Consider the following 22,281-nt stretch of genomic DNA (forward strand, 5'->3'; position numbering starts at 1 on the left):
CCTCCAATGAGCGGATCCACGTTTCTAACTCTGAGACCCTGGCCTGCAGGACTGCCACTACACTACACTTAACGCAGCTGTCCCTATCATCGTCAAATAAACCAGGGTCATCACTCCACATATGGCAACCAGGGCAGGGAAGAGCGAGAGAAGAGGAGGAAGGTTTAGCCATGATGCTAGTCGGCTAGGCTAGTTCAGGCTGAACCGAGAGATAGAGGGGCTTAATCCACGAAGTATGGAGCAATAGGTGCTGAATGAAACTTCGGTGGTTTAGCGAAGTATTCAGGCACTAGTGTAGATGTTAGAAACTGCTTTTAAAATTGTAAGGATTCGTGGATTAACAATTTCAGGAGAGAGACACTAGATATACAACTCATACTGGTGTGATACTGGTTGGAAGTCCAAATATGGAACTCTGCTCCAGATTCACCTCTTTAACTGCTAGCCTCAATGAGTTTCATTTGACTGGAGCTTAACAATATGTCACACTCCCAAATTCACTTCTTTAAAAAATTCTATGGTAATACTAGTGGTGCATGTACCTCAGTTTGAGAAACACTCTTGTCAGTGTATTTTCTGTATTTTCTGTTTGTTGAACCTCCAGGTCAGAAGCCGTTCCCGTGCCCAAAATGCGATGCCTTCTTCTCCACCAAGTCCAACTGTGAGCGCCACCTACTGCGCAAACATGGAGTTACGAACCGTGCACTAAGGCGGAATGGAGCCCTGGTGAAGAAGGAGGAGGAGGGCTCACATGAGAGCGCAGGTACTATACCAGGACCGGAACTGGACTATAATGGGGCTAGACCAGGACTGGGCCAGGACTAGACCAAGACTGAAACTGGACTATGAGTCTAAAACAGAACTCTAATGGGCCTGAGCCAGGACCGAGCTAGCATTGAAACAGATTTTCCTCTCATTTAGAGTCTCAGTCTGAAGCGGAGCCGGTTCTTCCTGAATCTGACCCAAAACCAGATACAAACCCCACCCTCAACACCCCTCCTGTCCAACCAGAGCCTCAAGGGGAGGAGCCTGCTGCAGTAAACCCCGTGCACAACCCCAATCAAGGTAAAACAGGAAGTGATTTTAAAACTATGCAAGATTCTAATACTACGTTCAAAACACGATGTCAAATCATGTCGAGCACCTCTACGTGGAGCCTCTGCATTTGACACTTGGAAAAACATTAACACAGTTTTGGATGTGTCCCCCATACAATCTGATTCCATACTATAGACTGTATGTATAAATGGACATACTAACTGCCTCATTCCAAACAGGAAGTGAGCATGGGTGCGCTTCCAGCTCAATCGACTCCAGTTCACTTTCTATTGAAAAAACGTCACCTCTCTCTCCGTAACTGCTGCTGTCAGACTCGTCATTTTGGTCTTAAAATGGTTGTATTAACCCACTCAACATGATCCTGGGTTTTTTTTGCTTTTTTTTCCTAAATCAAAATATGAATATTAGTAACAGGCCAATCAGGCGCCCTCTTTCCCCGAGATCGTTCCCGCTAGAGTTAATTGACAATTGAGTTCATTGTGAGCAGGAGAGGGCGTGTATCTTCAACCACCTTGCTCCTGATTGGCTCTTGGGTTTCCCGCTCGCTGTAACTGCTAGTCTCAGTGAGCTTCATTTGGTTGCAACCAAGCTCTAAGCTTAGTCTAGTTCTTTGTACAGTCTGTGGTCTGAACACAGTGTAAGAAGGTTTTGAGGTTTTGAGTTCCGTCAGTCTGAGCTCTGTGATCAAATCTCGACATGTTTTTGTGTTTTTCAGACGGAGCTTCGCCAGAGCAGGTCTCAGCCAATCAGAGTGAGCCATCAACACCACCACAGGAAGTGCTAGAGAGCAGAAGCACGGACAGACAGAACAGTGGCACAAAGGTACCAGGATGTGTCATTCCTCTAGTATCAGTACACCACTAGAGATCATCACCATGGCAATCTACAGTAATAGACACCCAGCTCCAGTGACCATGTCACTGTAATGTTTTGCTCAAACAGGCAAAAATTACAATTTTCTCCTAAATACTTGGTAGAACATGAACAAATAGTCCAATTATATACAGCCATTTAAACACCTGAATCTATTCATTTTCTGGCCGTTTTTACATTATTTTCAATGAGAATTATGCTGCTTTTACAACATGGCCGCCTCAATTGCCACAGCAAATGACGTCTCTAGTTGTATTATACCTCATTCTAAACATGTCCTCTGGTGTTTTTTTCAGATGGAGAGCACTGATGACGACGACAACCACAGCAACAAAAGTCTGGACCTAAACTTCGGACGTAAACTCATCGATTTTAAGCTCAGTGCTGCCCCCAGTGGCCCCTCGCAGAACGAACAACAGCCCCCTGCTAACTCCGCTAATGGTGCTAACAATGCTAACAGTGCTAACTCTGACACAGGCTCATCTAAACTCGAGTTCAAACATGTCTGCCGTGTCTGCCACAAGAGTTTCCGCTACAGCACAACTTTAACTCGCCATGAGAAAGCACACACCAACGAAGAACAGGCGAGTGTGACTGAGGAAAGGCAGGTGGAGGAAAGGACAGAGGAGGAGGAGGAGGAGAGAGGAGAGGAGGAGGAGAAGATGTCCGACAGCGCCTCAGAGGAGAGAGAGGAGGAGAGAGAGGAAAGGGGGGAGAGCGAGTTAGAGAGCGCTGACTCAGAGTTTGAGGAGAGAGAGAGAGGAGAGGGGCGGAGTGATGACGAGAGCAGCTCAGAGCCGAAGAGTGATGAGGGGCGGGGCCAGGGGCGGGGCCAGGGAGGAGCCAACAGTCGAATTGACAAACGCAAAAAGATCTGCAATGTGTGTGGAAAAAAATTCTGGAGTCTACAGGACCTGACCCGGCACATGAGGTCACACACAGGTACTACAATATGTGTATCTATATAAATATATCAGTGTGTGTGTGTGAGATTTTACAATTATGAAGGTGAACCAGGCACAGGTGCTAATGTAAACTCTGCAGGTGAGAATACTCAGGTGGAATTTGCTACTGTAAGATTACAGATCTGTTGACCTTGTTTATGGTTAATATCTCTGCAAACTGACTCAACAGTCCTGCCCACTTCGAGGTCTGCTCCAGTTCCAGAAGTCAATTCATAAAATTTTCCCATAAACATTTTGATAATAAATATTACGAGTTCAAAGGCATCGCGGAGTATAACCAGCTATATGCTAACCAGCTATGTGCTGACCATTATCCATAATGCGGATGTTTTAAGTCCAAAAGAGCAAATTTAAAAAGTCTATGAGAAAAATGAATGGGAAATTTAATTCTGGAGCCAGGGGTGGCCTCCAGAAGTAAATGGGCCAATGGAACAGTGATTGTTCCATTGGCCCTGTGCACAACGGCACCATGTAAACCTCAGTATTAGCGTCACTACTTCCTGTCCAATTGTATCTCTTTGAGCTTTTTGCAGTGTCATGCTAAAATGAATAAATCCTGACCGCTCAGTGGACAGTGTTAAACACTTTACACACCAAAGGACACTTCTGTCTTATAATGGGTTATTTATTTTATATTTTTTGCTTTTATAAAAAGTTTGCATTAGCTTTGAGACAGTGAATTATTCTGTGGTGGAGTTTGTTTAACTGTTACATTTGTAGATTTGTTGACCTGTTTATGGTTACTGTTTCTTATGGCTGCTGTGTTCCTCAGGAGAACGTCCATATCAGTGCTCCACCTGTGAAAGGACCTTTACTCTGAAGCACAGTCTGGTCCGACACCAGAGGATTCACCTGAAGCCCAGAACCAGCGACGAGATGGAGCCCAGTGAGGAACCCAGCGAGGAACCAGGAACCAATCGGGAGAACCCCGAAGAACCCAACGAGGAACCCAATGAGGAACCCAGATCTGCTGAGGAAATCAGTGAGGAGGGAAACTCATGCACACCCCTGGCCACGTCCCCACAGTCAATGTGCACGCCCCCAACCACATACATGCCCACAGAGAACGAAGGAGAAGCCAAGGAGGACGCAGAGGAAGAGACCGCAGACAGAGAGCAGGATTCTGAGGAGAAATCTGCTCCAGAAATTATGGAAAAAACATCCGAAAATGTTGATAAAACTTTGGAAAACTCTGAAAAAAGTTTGGAAAATGGAGCTGATATCCCAAACACAAAAGAATCTGCTGAGGACAACACAGAGTCCCAGAATGAGCAGAAAGAAGAAAACTGCCGTGGAGAAGTACCCACAGGAGCTCCAGAGTGTGCTCCAGATACCGGGGGCAGCACAGCCGACGGTGCCCAGGCAGAGAGCTCTGAGGCTGGGCACGTTCAGCCAGAGGAGACCCCCCTTCTGGAGCCTTCAGAGGGGGGCCATTGAACTCACTCACTACTCCTTTTAGAATCTGAAAAATGTTTAAGATTCTAAAACGAAATGGACCTAAAGAAAACCAAAGCCGAATTAAACGAAATCTGAGTTTGTGCATTTAGCAGGTTAGATTAGTCATTTTAGATTTTTGAATTTACCAAACCATATTTCTGATTTGAAATATGAAATTTAACATTGTTATGCAAAATGTAACCCCTTTTGCCTGTAAGACCTATGATTTAAACAATGACATGAGTCAAAGAAACGACCAAATGAAAAACCACTTTGCACTTTTGCGTTTATGTAAAAAAAAAAAGTGGTGCTATTTTGACACTAACTTAATGAAATATCCAAAACAAAATTCAAAATTGTCAGCGAGGTCTTTTTGGAACAACCATAAGTAAAGCACTATGGTAAAAAGTTGGTGTTTATTTTCTGCTAATGAAATAATACATATTAATCACAAAACCTCTTCCTGTCATTTTAAAGGGAGTAGTGACGGAGGTTTTCGGTGCCAAACTGATCCAACGAACTCTGCGAAAAAGCGTCTCCGATTTGACATTTTGGACTCGTTTCTTGAAGTGCCTTAACTACTACAGCGAAGCAGCATTTTTATAGCTTTTATCATTATTTTTGTGTCGGGAATCTCAGAATTTTCAGCAATAAATGATTTAAATAATTCTTGTTCTAGAATATTTTTTTGGAGAATTTTTGATCAATATTTCAACAGAAACTTGGAGTAATTCTATTTAAATCAACAGAGTGTTTCTTCACCAGCACAAGGACTTCTATAACTGGAAATCGCAGTGGAAATGTCAGACTTTTGGGATATTTTGGTCGAGAACGCTGCTTTTTTTTGCTGGTTTTGGAAATAAACTCGAACTTGAAAAAACTTTAAAAACGAACTCCAAAACAAACTGAAAAATCTCTATAATTTTGTGGATTTGTCCTTCTTTTTTTCCAATCATTCTGAGCTGATTTTGTACAGGTTTGACGCTCGTAGAATCTATTTTATTTTAATTTTGTGTGATATTCTTGGTGGTGGAAATGATTTAGTTTAACCAATTTTAAAGCGAACAAATGCGTGTGCACAGAGCGTTTCTAAGTGTTCACTTCAAACCTAACCATAACATATTTTAGTGTTTACCTCAGCTTTAAAATCCTTCGTCTTCCTGCTCGAGGCTAAGCTAACATGCTAGCCATTTGCCAAGGAGCTAACAGCGCTAACAGAGCTAACATTTGTATTAATCATATTTTTCTACTCAGTTCAAACTTAAGGGCTTTCCTCTTCTATATGATGCCTTATGATGAAAAAGGTCTAATTTCTGTATTCACCAGCAAAAAGTGAAGTTTGGGTTTGTTAAATCATCAAAAATCATTAAAATAAGTATTAATATCAATGAGACCGGGTTTAGTCCTGGTTCAGTTCTAATAAAGGCCTGATTTAGACGTAGTCCTAGTTCTGTCCCGGTTTAGACCTGCTTTAGGTTTGGACTGTGTTTAGTCCTGGTTTAGTCCTGGTTTAGTCCTGGTTCAGTCTTGGTTTAGACCTCATTTTGACCCATTTTGGTCCATTTTAGATTAAGAGCAGGTTTAGTCATGACTTAAACCTGGTTTAGTTCTGGTTTAGTCCTGGTTTTACCATAGGGCAGTATTTATTATAAGGATTTTGCCATATTAAACCTAAAGATAATTAATTCCAGTTGAAATGAGAGCTTCCAAAATGTTTTTAAAAGTTTTGACAATTTAACAAACCTTAAATGAAACTTGCACACATCTGTATCTGTGTCTTTACAAACGGCCAAATCCTCACATGTCGCGTCTGCGTCGCGTCTGTGTCGCGTCTGCATCCTCAGTATTGAAGCACATAAACCAGCTCAATCCTTCTCTTTATACTTCTACATCAGTCTCATTCTGTTTTACATCATTCTCATTGTATTTCTGTCTCTAACACAAATTTTTTTTTTTTTTTTTTTGGCGTTTATGACAATCACATTTTACAAACATTAAACTTTAACCTTAGAGTGAATCCAAGAGGGCTAAACTAAACTTGTAACTTTTCTAAACTATCTGAAATGCTTGGGGAGGAAAAGGGTTTAGTTTGTGCAAAAAAATCACTTTGATATTTATGTCAAATATTTTTAAACATCAAATGGTTTGAGGTTAATTTATATAGAAAATAAAAGTACTACTACTGCAACTTTACTGCTACTAATTCTAATACGACTAGGACGATGACTACGACTGCTATTATTACTACTACTACTACTACTACTACACAAACCATTTAAGGAAGAGCTTATTTAGAACAACCTAAAGACAAAATACTGTTAAATTTGCATTGAATCTTTTAGCTTAAATCTTTAAAGAGACACTGTGCAACATTCCTCGCAGCTGTCTGACTCCATGGAGAATTGGAACGTTAAAGCCATACTTCAGCTTTAGGTTTAAAGCTTAATAAATATTCTATAAAATTTTAAAAATGGTTTGAAACGGTTGAAAATTTGTTTGTAATTTCTTTAACAAACATATCTTAGTTTGAAAATGTCTCCTGTGTTCAAAGTGTATCAGATAAAATGTTCACAAACTCCTTTTTCCTCCTCTTTAAACCAGTACCGGTCCTCATTAGCATGTTAGTATATTAGCCGTTAGCATATTAGCCGTTAGCTTTAGTGTTCCTGGTTAAACTGTTTTTACTTATAATTTATTGGTCTTGTGTTTGTGTGAATCGTGAAAAGCCATGTTTTACTGATTTCTGAAGCTTTAATTGGGTCGTGGTGCGTTTAAGTTCCTCTGTAAAAACTGTGAATCGCAGCGTGTGCAGTTCAAGAGTGCGTTTAGAGTGTAGTTGTTATTTTTTTGTTTTTGTTTTGTTTTTGCATGTTTTTTTTTCCCTAATTTCTTTAATAAGTCTTTTTCCTCCTCGTATATCTATGATTTAAATCTATACTCGCTCTCAGGGTTCAGAATCATTGATCATAAACTACACATGGATTTAAGGTGGACTGTCACTACATGAGCACTTGACTGTGATTTAAGGTGGATTTAAGGTGATATGGTTCAGAGCATTAACGCAGGTCTCAAACTGATTTAGATTTTTCCTGATTTGTTCCAGAATTTTCCTGTCAGTGTTCCAGATTGTTCTGTATCTATGACGGCAATAAAATCATATCAAGGAACAGAGTCATGATTTTATTTTTTAAATGTTTTTATTTTGTGAAATGTTTTGTCTAAACCAGTCACTTCAAAAAAAAAAAAACAGACACAAACTGCATGTAGCGCAAAACAAAGCGGCTCAGCCTGTCCTGAGCTGCACCTTGAGAACCAGTTAGATCAAGTATTCTTTAATTATATTCATCATTACCAAAAAAACTCCAGAAATACTGTATGTAAGGATGAAACAATGATCCGCGTGCGTCACACTGTTTTAACCTCCTGAGACCCGGGCTCTTACATGACATGCTTTATTAAGTTCTCTTTGTTATTTGGCCTGACTGGGACCTGATGAGTGTAAATACAAAGAATTATCTTTTTACATTATGTAGTTTCTGAGAAAAAATTATGTAAATCAAATGTCATCATATGTGGACATTATACTCATTTTGATAAAACATTTGAATAATGATTTGCAAAAACTATTAAGACCCTGAACACGGCAACATTTGCCCTGAATGTAAAAACAAAATGTGAAACAACAATTGTGCCTCTTGGAACAATGTGTCTCATGTGAAGAGACAGGAGCAGGAAGAAAAACAAAAAAAATAAAATATTCTAAACATTCTAAACTGTTAAAAATATGAATATATATATATAATATATTTACATTGTTGCTGTTCTTGTATGCTGTTATTCTTCATCTAATAATTTGCACTGTGGCCTAGACAAGCCAAAAACGTGTTGTCCACATATGAGGACGCCAGGTCTCAGGAGGTTAAGGCACTGAGGCGGCTAGTCCTGGTGTAGGTTTAGTCCTGGTGTAGGTTTAGTCCTGGTTTAGTCCTGGTGTAGGTTTAGTTCTGGAGTAGACCTGGTGTAAATCTGGTGGCACTTGGAAAGCCAAGTCACAAAGCCATGTGGACTGAATGTGAAATCTTTCAAGCCACCCCATTAATCCATTTGTCACCCATGTAAATGTCACATAGTATCTCTTTAAATGCCTGCAAGAGACCAAAGGCTGAGCAGAGCATGTGCTGCTTGTGGCCCCCTGGTGGCTACTAGGGCCAAGTGCACCATCTCACTAAAAAACACCACATATGTATTCAGTTTGACTGTAGAGTCTCAGTGCAAACAAGAGCCCAGTACACTGAGTATTTACAACAATGGATTTATTTTACACATATTTACAAACAAAGCACTTACATTCATTCTGTACATCATCAAACTGAAACACTCCTAGCAACATTCTGGTCCATATCCTCTTGGAACAAAGTGTCAAAATATGTTCTGTTCAAATATTTAACAATAATTTAACAAGTATTTTTATTACAACAGGTCCTATGGTTTACCAGGTGGAGATTTTGGTTTTGGTCCAGGTAGCAGTAGCAGTAGTAGCAGTAAAAGTAGTAGCAGTAGTAGCAGCTGTAAGTGGAGTAGTAGTAATCATAGTAGTAGTTGTAGTATCAGACAGTTGCAGGTTTCATTAAGGCCTGTTCACCAAACAGCTTCTTAAAATGAGCCACGTGTTCCTCACAGTGTTCACCTGAAAACACAAACATAAATGAGTCAGATGCCCTCCCATCCTCCTGTATCCCTGTGTCAGATGCCCTCCCATCCTCCTGTATCCCTGTGTCAGATGCCCTCCCACACCTGGGTTGAACACTGGACTCCCTCTCAGGCGTTGGTTGCGTTGTTGAAATGATCTGAACACTGTGTAAAACAACATCTGGTCTCCGGTCTGAAGAGCCGCGTCCAGGAACTTACGAGCAGAGATGTTATCATGGCCCCCTGGAGAGAGAAGGTTAAATATGTTAAAATATATGTTAAAATATAAAAATACTACACGTTATCATGAACGAGCTTTAAGCCATGTCATAATTTTATCACCTCCCCAAAAAAAAACAACTGGAGTTTGTTTTGCTTCATTCACTGTTTGAGTAACACTTTATTATTAGTCACATGACATCAAAAGGTGGAACAGTTTGAGAGAAGAACTTAGCCTAAATCTGCAGGGTCTGTGTGTTAGACATGTGTGAATGAAACAAAACACAAGTCCAGGTCTGTTTGTGATGAGAAAACATTAGAACAGAGATCAGAAAACAGTGTGATATGGGCTCTTTAAGGGCTGCCCATTTTAAAATAATAATTTATCTTTTATTTTTTCATTTTTTTACCCTCCCGCCTTTCTTGTACTTTGCAACACTGACATTTCCCCCACTGTGAAACAGAAAAAGGCTCTAGTATCTTATTTGAATCATAAAAATCCTCGTACCGACAGAGCGGATGAATCTGAGTGCGCCGAGAACCTGCTGTTTGGACAGGAGCACCTCCACAATCTCGTCATTCGCCGTCGACAAACGCTGAAGAGACAGTGACACAATTCAGATCCAGCTGCCAATTAAAGGCCCGCCTCGTTAGAGGCCAGGTTCACAAAATGTCCTCTCAGAATCACAGACGTAACTCAGCGTCTGAGGCCAGAGCGTCTTTTGAACCAGATGTCCTACAGTGTTTTTAACCAGTGCACAGTCAGAGGATTACACTGTATTCACAGTTCTGCAGTCAGACCCAGTGTCCTGCAGCAGAGTGCAGAAATGTTCAGCCCCTGTCTTACCTTGAGCATGTCCAGAGACAGTTGGTGAGCTGGGGGGTAGGTGCTCTCCAGAGACAGGAGCAAACAGGCCTGAGACAGAGACACAAGAGATCTGGGGTTCAAATGTGGTTTAATGTACATTTTACCAGAGCGAAAGAGAGAAATGTGATATATACTAAATATAAATACACATATTTTTTTCTTAGCTCAAGTGTACTAGCTTTTGTCTCATTTCAAGTGAGAAAATGCTTGTTGTTTTCTTATTTCAAGTAAAATAACTTCAATTGGCAAATGGTATTTTAACACAGTAAAAATGTGTTCAAATTGATAAATAGATAGAGTAGTTTTTAACCTTTCTTTAAGATTGTAATTTTTTCCAGGATTAGGCTAGGTTTAGGTGGTAGGTGTAGGGTTAGGTTACCACAGGTATGGGGTCTCAGTGTTATGTAGTTTAGGAGGTAGCGTACCAGAGGTTTGGAGTCACTGAGGACATGGTACTGGAGAAACTGATGCAGCATGTAGAACAGCTCGTGTTGGACCAGAGTCTTGATCACCAGCTCGTACAGATAGTGCTGAAATATTACACGAACAAAAACATAAAAACATAAATATGACAAAAATAAGACAATAAACACCTCTATCAGCAGCTTGTACAGATAATATGGTGTTGAAATATGGAAATAATAAACACATATAAGAAAAACAATACACAGTGTGTCTCTAAACTCCCCTTAAGATAAAAGTTGGGTTTTATAACAAGCTGATTTGGTTCATAGCTTCATCAGTGTCATATTTTTGCTGACTCATTTTGCTAACCTGCTAAATAATAAAAGTAATCATGATTAAAAGTATGATCAAAGTTCATATTTTTGTTGAATAATAAAAACTAAACATAAATCAGTGAAAGAAACAAGAAAAGACTAGATCCAAAAGACTGACCTGCACATGAGTCAGAGTTTAGAGAGTCAGAGTTTAGAGAGTCAGAGTCAGTCTGACCTGTACAGTGATCTGGCACTGGTTGAGTGAGCGGATGTACTCCATGAGAACGGCGATGGTGAATTTATGACACACGTCCTGAAGAGAGATATTTAATATTTTAAATTCGATCAAACTATTTAAAAAACATCTTTATTCAAACGTCACCTTCTTCTCAGTGAAGGCAGACAGCACATGTGTGTACATGTCTGATTGGTCGATCACAGCCTGCGTTCTGATTGGTCGTTTCTGAGCTGCGTTTCCTCCTCTCGCCCCTGACTCCATCGCCTGAAACAGGAAGTATAGCATCAGTTTAGCCTCAGGCATCTGAGTATTAGAGTGTTACATTAAGCTCTGCCTCCGACCTGAGAATAGCTCTGCTCCGCCTCCAGGTACTCCTTGTACACCTGGTTCAGTTTGTCAAACACTGTGGCCACCACGGGGAGGCTCCCCCTCTCTGCAGACTCCAGAACTGCAACACACATGAGCCAACTGTTAGTTTAAGAGTTACACTGAAATAGACAAATATACACAGCTATACTGAGCTGACAGAACCACTGTTACATGTGGAAGTATTTGTATGTTAATTTGTGCAATTTTACATGCTTTTTTTTTTTACAGTGTATGAATGTGCATTGTGTCCTGCGTCCTGAGTGGCTAAGGGACTGTAGACCATTGTGTTCTGCGTCCTGATTGGCTAAGGGACTATAGACCATTGTGTTCTGCGTCCTGATTGGCTGTTGGACTGTAGACCATTGTCCATCAGTCTCCTCCGTGCCGTGTCTCCTGTACAGTACAGAATGTGTTCAGACAAATTTACATAAATGTTGGATCGCAGTGTGACTCTGAAGTGCTGTATGTTTGCAAGTTTTCTCCCGGACAAAACCCACAATGTCGATGAAACGTTCTGCACCGACAAAGGCGCCTACGAAGGTTTGAACTTTGAGAGAGTTTAAACAAGAAAGAAATGTGAGAAAGTGTTAATACCTGTGTGAGAAAAGTGTATAAAGTGTGTGGTGAGGGGTTTTACAGCAAAAAACATATATAACAACTCTAAAAAATAAAGCTGATACTTCACAAATTTCGTCTATTGCGGATTATTTTTAGAACGTAACCCCCGCGATAAACAAGGGACCAATGTATTTACATAGAAATATTGTTTCTTACTCTGTTGACACACAGACAGGATGACCCTTTTACAGTCTCTGCGTCTCAGGAGGAAGTCCATAAGTTTGCCTTTGTCTTGGAGCAGGTGCACAGTGGGAGGGAGACGCACCTCCAGGTACCACAGATAACCTGTAGTATAATATAATACAAGAGTAACACAGGTAAACAGGTTAGACACATGAATATGATAGCACAGGTGAACAGCGGCACGGAGGCGCACCTCTAGGATACCTGTGGTGTGTGGTGGTGTGTGTATGTGTGTGTGTGTATATATATATATATATATATATATATATATAAATAAATAAAATAGAAATATAATAATTATATAACTACACTACAGGTTATAAATATCAGGTGCATGGTGGGGGATAAATAGTAATCACTAAACCAGTGAGATGTCAGAGTTAGACATGTTCTATTATTTTTTATTAGAACAGATGTGTCAGGTCCATGATCTAATCTGACGGAGCAAGAAACAGCACCCCCTGCAGGCCACATGCAACAACAGGTTTTAAAAGTGAACATTACACGTACCTTCACTGGCACTGATGATGATGTCGGGCTGAAACACACTCCACGATGAAGAGTCTGAGGCAGGTCAAAGGTCACAACACATCTGCTCCTGATACACTGTCCTAGTACTGTACCCCTGCTTATACTGCAATATTCTGATCTGCTCCTGGTATTGTAGTACTCCGTGTTTAATGTTTACTGAGGGTTTGTAAATACTTAGAATAGGACTATATATTGACATTTAACACATTAAAAGTTTGTGTGTATTAGAGTGAAGGATACAAAGCTGACAGAGCACAGGAGGCTGAGAGGGCACCACCGAAGGACCTGAGGAAACACACAAGAAGATATGACTACAAATCTAATTCATTATGATTTATCACAGCTATGACTAGTGCATACTGTTGTGTCCTTAGGCAACACACTTCATGTGTATGAATGTGGTGTGTGAGTGGTGGTGGGAGGGGCAGATGGCACAAATTGACAGCCTCACTTCTGTCAGTCTGCCACAGGGCAAGTATCACCACAGAGTAATGAATGAATAATCACCGGTAATCTTACCAGACAGTGGTATCCTGTAGGGGGCGATGGAGCGCGCGGGCAGTACAGGCTGGTGGGTCACGGCGCAGTCCGGCTCCTTCAACTTTATGTCAAAAATCAAAGACGTCTGAGAAAAGACAAGAAATCTGTGAAACGTTTCATCAAGAAATAAATGTAACTCAGTGGAATGTCCCTAACAAGCACACAAACCCAACATTTGTGTGTAATAACAGTAGGTCTGCATGAACGTGTGTATGTTTAAAGTGTGTGAGTGTGTTTAAATTGTGTGTGTTTAAAGTGTATGTATAAAGTGTGTGTTTGGGGTGTGTTTGTGGGTGTATGTTTAAAGTGTGTGAGTGTGTTTAAAGTGTGTGTGTTTAAAGTGTGTTTGTGTGTGTATGTTTAAAGTGTGTGTGTGTGTGTATGTTTAAAGTGTGTGTGTTGAAAGTGTGTTTGTGTGTGTATGTTTAAAGTGTGTGTGTTGAAAGTGTGTATGTTTAAAGTGTGTGTGTGTGTGTATGTTTAAAGTGTGTGTATGTTTAAAGTGTGTGTATGTTTAAAGTGTTTGTGTGTGTATGTTTAAAGTGTGTGAGTGTGTTTAAAGTGTGTGTGTTTAAAGTGTGTATGTTTAAAGTGTGTGTGTGTATGTTTAAAGTGTGTGTGTTTAAAGTGTGTTAGGGTGTGTATGTTTAAAGTGTGTGTGTTTAAAGTGTGCTTGTGTGTGTATGTTTAAAGTGTGTGCATGTGCATGTTTAAAGTGTGCGTGTGCATGTTTAAAGTGTGTGTGTATGTTTAAAGTGTGTTTGTATGTTTAAAGTGTGTGTGTGTGTGTATGTTTAAAGTGTGTGTATGTATGTTTAAAGTGTGCGTGTGTATGTTTAAAGTGTGTGTGTGTATGTTTAAAGTGTGTGAGTGTGTTTAAAGTGTGTGTGTTTAAAGTGTGTGTGTTTAAAGTGTGTTTGTGTGTGTATGTTTAAAGTGTGTGTGTATGTGTGTGTATGTTTAAAGTGTGTGTGTTGAAAGTGTGTTTGTGTGTGTATGTTTAAAGTGTGTGTGTTTAAAGTGTGTTTGTGTGTGTATGTTTAAAGTGTGTGTGTTTAAAGTGTGTTTGTGTGTGTATGTTTAAAGTGTGTGCATGTACATGTTTAAAGTGTGCGTGTGCATGTTTAAAGTGTGTGTGTATGTTTAAAGTGTGTGTGTGTGTATGTTTAAAGTGTGTGTGTGTGTATGTTTAAAGTGTGTGTGTGTGTATGTTTAAAGTGTGTGTGTGTGTATGTATGTTTAAAGTGTGCGTGTGTGTATGTATGTTTAAAGTGTGCGTGTGTATGTTTAAAGTGTGTGTGTGTATGTTTAAAGTGTGTGTGTTTAAAGTGTGTTTGTGTGTGTATGTTTAAAGTGGTGTGTGTTTAAAGTGTGTTTGTGTGTATGTTTAAAGTGTGTGTGTGTATGTTTAAAGTGTATGTATGTTTAAAGTGTGTTTGTGTGTGTATGTTTAAAGTGTGTGTGTGTGTATGTTTAAAGTGTGCGTGTGCATGTTTAAAGTGTGCGTGTGCATGTTTAAAGTGTGTGTGTATGTTTAAAGTGTGTGTGTATGTTTAAAGTGTGCGTGTGTATGTTTAAAGTGTGTTTGTGTGTGTATGTTTAAAGTGTGTTTAAAGTGGTGTGTGTTTAAAGTGTGTGTGTTTGTGTGTGTATGTTTAGTGTATATATATATTTTTGTGCGTGTTGATGTGAGACCTGAGAGCTCTGGTGATGTACCACCACCAGGTTGTCAGCGACGTTTAGAGCAAACTTTCCCGTGGTGTTTAGCTTGAGGACGTGTGCCTTCTTACACTGACCCTCCCTGTAATCAGGTAATACACACACAGATATATAAGACAAATGTATAACAGATATTTAAGTGTCCAGTTAAACCAGAGGTCATATCAGATAAAGAACATACAGCCACATTCAGCCTTCTTACACAGATCCTCCCTGTGGCACAACAACACACACAAAACACACACATACAAGACAAATGTACAGTTACACAGTTATTATCAGACAAATGACAGTAAAGAGTCACACTGACCCTCCCTGTTGCAAATTCCCTAAGTGGGGCATCTAGTGGACACATCAGAAACTGTATTACTGTAAAATGTCCCTGACTGACACAGTTCAGGTGTGCTGGCACTACTTAAGGCTGAACATGGAGGCACATGGAGCTGCTCCTCAGACCAACACCTCTGTTCTTAATTTGATGTAGTATTTATTTGCTTCAGAAACCATGGCATACTTGGACAATAAACCTACAAACCAAACGCCCTGTTGTGTTTAGTCTCTTTTAACCATAAGGTTGAAGTGGTTAAAGTGCAAACCTCAAACCCCTATAAGAAATATACAACTAATATGACAAATTAACTCCTGATCTAGTCTACAGTTAAACCAGGGGAAACATCAAATACACAGCACTAAAGAGAGTTGTGAACAGGTTCAGGACATGGGCCCTCACTGACCCTCCCTGTGATTAGAAAATACAAATACAAGATACTATATATGATAATGCAGATATCTGTCAAATGGAACTACAGACCGCTTTGCTCCATCTCAGTGCAGATGGAGAAATATGACAAGATTTTGTGAGCCTCACACAATAACTCACCTAATCACTATTGTACTGATTATGATAAATATCAGGTGAGTTGACAAGTAAACAACTTGTATATTCTTACCAGAGGAGCAGAGCCAGAGGAGCAGAGCCAGAGGAGCAGAGCCAGAGGAGCAGAGCCAGAGGAGCAGAGCCAGAGGAGCAGAGCCAGAGGAGCAGAGCCAGAGGAGCAGAGCCAGAGGAGCAGAGCAGGTGTGTTCTTACCTGGGCAGGTGATAGAGTACGACCTCTGCACTGGGGCTGTTGGCTGAGCGAGAGTGGTGCTTCAAGTACATCACATAAAGCTGACCATAACTGTTGAATAAACACATGTTAGAGGCCCTGGACCTGGTTTCTCCGTGTATTTGAGCAAAATGTGCCTTGCTCCTGCACAAATATATTGTTAAGAGATCAAAATAAGTCAGCTGTGTATGTCTGCATCTAATTATTAATAAAGTGTTGTACTGTCCGAGAATCAGGTTGCAAGTTGTTGTTGCGCTTATAAACTCATTGCGGTGAGTAATTAGGATGTTCAGAATGCATAAAGTAAGTGAGGAATAACATTGAACCACTACAAGCTGTTTAAAATTAACTAGTTCTGTGAATTTAGCAAAATTTAGCAAATTTAATGATATTTACATAGTTGCCATGGTGACGTCCCTCTCTGACAGGCTGAGTTTGGCCGGTTTTGGGACCACAGGAAGCTCGATCTCAAACTTGGACATTTTAGACATTGTCCCGTTCTGAAACAGATAAAAATAAACACATTTAAAAAGCTCCTGAGTACAAGCATTAGAGAGGCACAAAAGGTACACAAAAAACACATTGTAAGGTACTGATATGAGGCACTGTGTACTGGGGCTTACCCTGAATGTGAGCGGCTGCAGTACATTGCCCTGGACAGTAGAGGACAGGAGAATCACAGAGGTCTCAGGGCAGTACTGAAACCAGTTCACGTTTATGCTCTGTGACTTCAGCAGCTTCAGACTGCGCTTGTCTGGGAAGACCTGAGGGAAAGAAAAGGAGTGAATAAAAGAGGAGAGCGAGAGAGAGAGAAAGGGGGAGAGAGACTAATAGACTACAGAAGCTCCAGACTGTGCTTTTCTGGGAAGACCTGAGGGAGAGAAAAGGAGTGAATAAAAGAGGAGAGAGAGAGAGGGGGGGAGAGAGACTAATAGACTACAGCAGCTCCAGACTGTGCTTTTCCGGGAAGACCTGAGGGAGAGAAAAGGAGTGAATAAAAGAGAGAGAGGGAAAGAGGGCAAGAGAGAGGAGAGGGGGAGGAGAGAGAGTCTACAGCAGCTGCCTCAATCCTCCCTCAGCCCTTCTTTAGTACCGTTTGTTTTTCGTACCTGGTAATACTCGATGCCCTGGTCTGTGACAAAGACGACCTCATTCCAGTTAGTCCAACAGAAGCCCAGCACACTTGCGTTCTTTGTCTGAAAAATAAAACTAAATATTTAATGCTGTTCATCAAAAAATTACATTAAACTTTTCACAAATAAAATATAAAATGTTAAAATCAGGCAGTGTTTCCTGACCTTACACTCCTGAGAGAACTCTGTGTGCGGGTAATCTGGGATGAAGTTTATGAAATCCTACAGAAAAACACACTTTACTTAAACCAGTCCGCGTCTTAGTCCGCGTCTTAGTCCGCGTCTTAGTCCGCGTCTTAGTCCGCGTCTTAGTCCGCGTCTTAGTCCGCGTCTTAGTCCGCGTCTTAGTCCGCGTCTTAGTCCGCGTCTTAGTCCGCGTCTTAGTCCGCGTCTTAGTCCGCGTCTTAGTCCGCGTCTTAGTCCGCGTCTTAGTCCGCGTCTTAGTCCGCGTCTTAGTCCGCGTCTTAGTCCGCGTCTTAGTCCGCGTCTTAGTCCGCGTCTTAGTCCGCGTCTTAGTCCGCGTCTTAGTCCGCGTCTTAGTCCAGGACTCACCACAGACTTTGAGGTCCTCTGTACAGCCAGGATCTTGTTTCCAAGAGAAAACTTGATGCACTTGACTTCCCCTTTGTCCTCCATCCTGCAGAAGAAGAGACAAACGTCACATAATTATATTCACTTTAAAGGGTTTCTTAATGGGTTTCTATAATGTTGTTTCCTCATCACAAACATACCTGGAGTTTTGTTTCATTCACCTATATTTAACACACAAACCCTGCATATTTAGGCTGAGTTCTTTTCTCAAACTGAAAACACTGTTCTACCTGGTGATGTCATATGGTAATACCATAGACTAAATAAAAAAGCTCCAAATGAAGCTCATCGAGGCTAGCAGTGATAGCAGCAAATTTGGAGCCATATGTGGAATTCTGAGTAACATAGCAACCAAAGAGCCAATCAGGAGTGAGGCTGATGAAGGTAACACCCTTTCCCACCATTGGTTTAGCGGTAACTGGGAAATTAGCAATCTCAGGAAAAAGAAGGCACCTCATTTGTGGCCGCTAGCAGGTTAGCTATGTCCATTCATATGTAGAGTCTGTGGCACAAAAATCACATGAGGTACCGGTTTTTCACAATGTCAGTTTAAATTACACAAAACTGACTCTTGTGAGTTTTAAGCCATATTATAATGTTGTTACCTCACATGTACTTTAATGTGAGAAAAGACAGGACAAAGGCTGTTTATTCATCTAAACTGGCTCTGTGCACAATGGTATCTGGCTAGTTCCAGTATGCACAACCACTTCCGGTGTAATGGAATGTCTAGGTGGTTTTTGTAGAGTTGCTAAAATCAATAAGTCCTGACAGATCAGACAGTGGACAAGGAGCTGTTTCACTGACAACATGAATAAATACTTTATAAATAATGTGAAAACTTCACCAAAGGACAAATAAATAAATAAGTAATAATAAATAATTAATATAATGAATTCATCTATGCCTATAAATAATTGGGTTGTCTTTTAATTTAGTTGCTTAATAGAGGTTGGCAATAGTACTGTCACACTCTCTGAGCTGTACCTGAAAGCCACGCTGCTTTTATCATCAGGACCTTTTACCACCACTCCTGTGGCACCACCTGAACGCACTGCGAAAACCTGCAACAAAGACACACATTAAAATCTGATTCAACATTATCAGGTATTTAGACTGGACTAGCGTCTCAGCTAATTTTTCACAATGTCAGTTTAAAGGTCCTATATTGCACAAAACTGACTCTTGTGAGTTTTAAGCCATATTATAATGTTGCTACCTCCTCAAAAACAGACCTGGAGTTGTGTTTTGTTTCATTCACACATGTTTGATTAACACTATTAGTCTGTCTACATCTCCAAAGCTCAAAATGCTCAGTTCCACCTTGTGATGTCATGAAGTGGTAGTTTTCAATTTAACAGCTCCTTTTACCTTTAGTTCAGTAGAGTTTGTCAGTTCCAGGATTGAAATCGTTCTCTCTGACTCTGTTTGTATTGAAGCATTTTATCTGTCATAAGCTACACATGAATTTTGCACAGTTTTATTAGAGCCTTATGCATTTTATATGGCAGTTACCACATTTTAAGGCCCCTGAGGGTTTTTGGTAACCGTCCTTCACATTCTATTGCATAAAGTATCTTATTTTATATTTTTTTACAAAGTGAAAATAAACTTAACTAAAACATGGACATTAATTTAGTATGGGGCAGATATTTGAGTATTTATAGGTGATACAGATACAGACTAGTGTGTAATTAGTACTCCCACATGGAGGGTAAGACATCCTCTGGTATTTTCAAAACAAATCTTGAAAAGGAAAATCCACAAATGCTTTCCTTAACACAATACAAAATATACTATAAACAATATTCATTTTTATTTATAGTCATCTCCAATATAATAGAACTATATGTTGTCATAGAAACACAGTCATAGTTTTCCACCTATCTCTTAAATAAACTTAAGTCATAAAACCAAACACTAATTCAGCATTTCCGTAGACTTTATGAGACTATGATGATGCCACAGATGATTTATATTTGCATAATTTTATCTTAAGGAAATTCTCGGGTATGTCACTATACTTAATCTTTAAGGAGCCATTTTTGACCAGTGTCGTCACTTTTATAAGTCTATGAATGAGCTACAATGTCTAATTTCACTATGACAGTGTAGTCCAGGTTATTTTTAGACCGGTGTTTCTCAAACTGTGGTCCAGCTCCATTAGGTAGTACTGGGACAGCTCTGCAGTTTATAGGTTTGATGTTTATACAGTTCATTTTATCCACTTTTTTGCCATTCATTTGTGTTTAGAACTATAGTGGAAATAATGTAGTCCACTTTTAGACCTGGTTTAGCCCTAGATTAGACCTGGAATAGTCCTGTTATGGACCTGACTTAGAGCTGGAGCTACTCAGAAAGCCAAATCTTTTCTTTGGTGGTATTGGTGTGAAATGTTTGAGCGACATTGACTTAAACTATGGGGTCCACCAGAGCCTCCTATTAATGGGAAATTTCATTATGCCAAAATACCAAAGTAGTCCAGGTTATTTTTAGACTTTTTAGGTAGTCCGGTCACGATAATCACTATATCGACTTGTTGTTCAATACATGTTAGATGGAACAATATTTTTGGGGGGTCAACAAGTATATTTTCTTTGCACTGCTGGGACAATTTTGGTTATTTTTTTGGCTAGACAAGAAGATTTAAGATGTAGAAGGTTGAATGAATAACTTGACTCTTGACATTGGAGTTAAATAAAGTCTTTTTGATTTGATTTTGACTCATTACAGATACAAATTACTACAAAGTAGTAAAGTGTGTCATTGTGCTTTTATTTATTGCAGTTTGTGTTTTTTTCACTGTATTTTACATTCAGAACAGTTTGTGTGGTTTAAATCTGCTCTTGGGTTGTTGTCAGTGGCATTAATTAGCGATATATCAAACTTCAAAATATGTTATCATGACAGGTCTATTTTTAGGCCATCATAACCTCCTACTTTAATGAGAAACACTGTCTAATTTATCCTAATTAATCTCATAAAACTTCACCATAACAAGAAAACGTGTTGATCAGGTTAAGTATTCATTTTATACATAATAATTACTGTAATAAGAGGAAAATTCAATAAAATGCGACACAAACTAAAGTCATTTCAGTCAAATCATATTGTTCAATATAATCCTAAAAGAAGTGTGAATTAATAACAAAGGACTTCTGCTCTAAGTAGCTCTTTAACAAACAAAGTCAAATATATACAGTTTCCCATTATCTGCGTAATCCCTCAGTCGTCCAGGTATGATCCATAGAAAAAGAAAAATTCAATTCAGTCAACTACACAAAAGTTTTAGAGTGAAGATGTTTGGCTGCTCATCCAAGCTGCTTCTTCAGTTCTGGTCAGATCACTGTGGACACTGTCTTATATCTGTCTGAAGGGAGGACCTAACTACACTGAAACTAACACACCTATTGTTTACAGTTTCTGTTTGTTGGCTAGGTCTACTGAGCTACATTAAATGAGAACTGTGCCAGAGTCATATATGACTGACTCATAAAAAACATAAAAAGTAACTATACTGTACTGAGAGGATGCTTAAATATGAAACATGGGGAAAATGTCACATTTATAAAGTCACATATATCAAATCATTCATATAAAATAATATTTGTGCCATGGGGAAACACAATATATAAGCACGTTTCTCGCAAAATCACAATATAATATAAACTAATAATGAGGCAACTTTTCAAACTACCTCCTGAAGACCCAGTGCTGTGCTAATGCTAATGCTAATGCTAGGCTAACCTGTTTGTTGGCTTCATCGAAGAACACGTTGTTGACGCTGGACGCGTGCTCAAAGGTGACGGGGCTTTCGCTCAGCTCCAGGTAATGATCCTCAGACATGTCCCACACTTTTACGGGACAAACTCACGTGTTTGGAGTGAAATGTGTCCCGAAATCTGCAGCAGCAGTGAAGTGTGCAGGAGCGACATCAACCGCGCCTTTCAAAATAAAACCACAGACTCTACCTTTGGACATTTATCACTTTATATATTTAGGGTAAGGTAATGATAGACTTTTAAACTACTTTTAAATACGTACTGATGGAAACTAGTTAGATATTTTAAACCATTTACACGTTTGAAGCGAGTTGGATACTTTATTTTGAAAAGTAAAAGGAAATAGGTCTGTTTTGCTTTTTCAGAATCATGTGACTCCAAAATCACATGATGATAAAACGATGACAGAAAAACTGAAATTATACAGTTCAGCCTAATATGTTTTATCTGCTTAAATTTTGCAGTATTTAAGGTGAAATAAGGTGAAATGAGTTACGCCAAAATTCAAATTAGAAGGTAAACCACATCTGGCTCATGTTTCCTGTTCATTTGTAACTTGACTGCTGTAATTAAAAGATTCATGAACAACAAAATAAAGATTTGGACCGAAAGAGTATGTTATGTTGAGAATGTTCATAGA

General features: G+C 39.7%; 2 protein-coding genes across 4 annotated transcripts in view; one reads left to right on the forward strand and one right to left on the reverse strand.

Moving 5' to 3' along the window:
• Window positions 1-7,505, forward strand: part of rreb1a (ras responsive element binding protein 1a) — a 40,319-nt gene extending 32,814 nt beyond the window's left edge. For all 3 annotated transcript variants that reach the window (XM_055230172.1, XM_033985621.2, XM_055230171.1), the window contains 5 exons: window positions 605-763; window positions 922-1,065; window positions 1,775-1,881; window positions 2,229-2,874; window positions 3,670-7,505. In XM_055230172.1, coding sequence (XP_055086147.1) covers window positions 605-763; window positions 922-1,065; window positions 1,775-1,881; window positions 2,229-2,874; window positions 3,670-4,334 — 1,721 coding nt within the window. In that variant the 3' untranslated portion in view covers window positions 4,335-7,505. The remainder of the gene's footprint in view (window positions 1-604; window positions 764-921; window positions 1,066-1,774; window positions 1,882-2,228; window positions 2,875-3,669) is intronic.
• Window positions 7,506-8,635: 1,130 nt separating this feature from the next.
• Window positions 8,636-21,805, reverse strand: rmc1 (regulator of MON1-CCZ1). The gene is made up of 21 exons (XM_033985559.2): window positions 21,607-21,805; window positions 18,847-18,923; window positions 17,821-17,905; window positions 17,434-17,490; window positions 17,245-17,331; window positions 16,759-16,899; window positions 16,532-16,635; window positions 16,118-16,207; window positions 15,004-15,109; window positions 13,288-13,393; window positions 13,009-13,053; window positions 12,748-12,801; window positions 12,211-12,339; window positions 11,409-11,515; window positions 11,212-11,331; window positions 11,065-11,142; window positions 10,536-10,640; window positions 10,090-10,158; window positions 9,751-9,838; window positions 9,129-9,266; window positions 8,636-9,021 (listed from the first exon to the last, which is right to left on the reverse strand). Exons 1-21 carry the CDS (start codon window positions 21,703-21,705, stop codon window positions 8,942-8,944), a joined length of 1,965 nt encoding a protein of 654 aa, XP_033841450.1. The 5' UTR covers window positions 21,706-21,805; the 3' UTR covers window positions 8,636-8,941.
• Between the last annotated feature and the right edge of the window lie 476 nt (window positions 21,806-22,281).

This window comes from Periophthalmus magnuspinnatus, chromosome 20, assembly GCF_009829125.3.
Source record: "Periophthalmus magnuspinnatus isolate fPerMag1 chromosome 20, fPerMag1.2.pri, whole genome shotgun sequence".
Classification (NCBI taxonomy): Eukaryota; Metazoa; Chordata; class Actinopteri; order Gobiiformes; family Gobiidae; genus Periophthalmus; species Periophthalmus magnuspinnatus.

Coding starts and splice junctions, on each gene's coding strand:
- rmc1 (XM_033985559.2), bottom strand. CDS start 21,705: ATGTCTGAGGATCATTACCTGGAGCTGAGCGAAAGCCCCGTCACCTTT. Junction 12,802..13,008: donor TCCTGTGCTCTGTCAGCTTT/GTATCCTTCACT, acceptor GACCTGCCTCAG/ACTCTTCATCGTGGAGTGTG. Junction 11,332..11,408: donor CGGAGCAGAGCTATTCTCAG/GTCGGAGGCAGA, acceptor TTCCTGTTTCAG/GCGATGGAGTCAGGGGCGAG.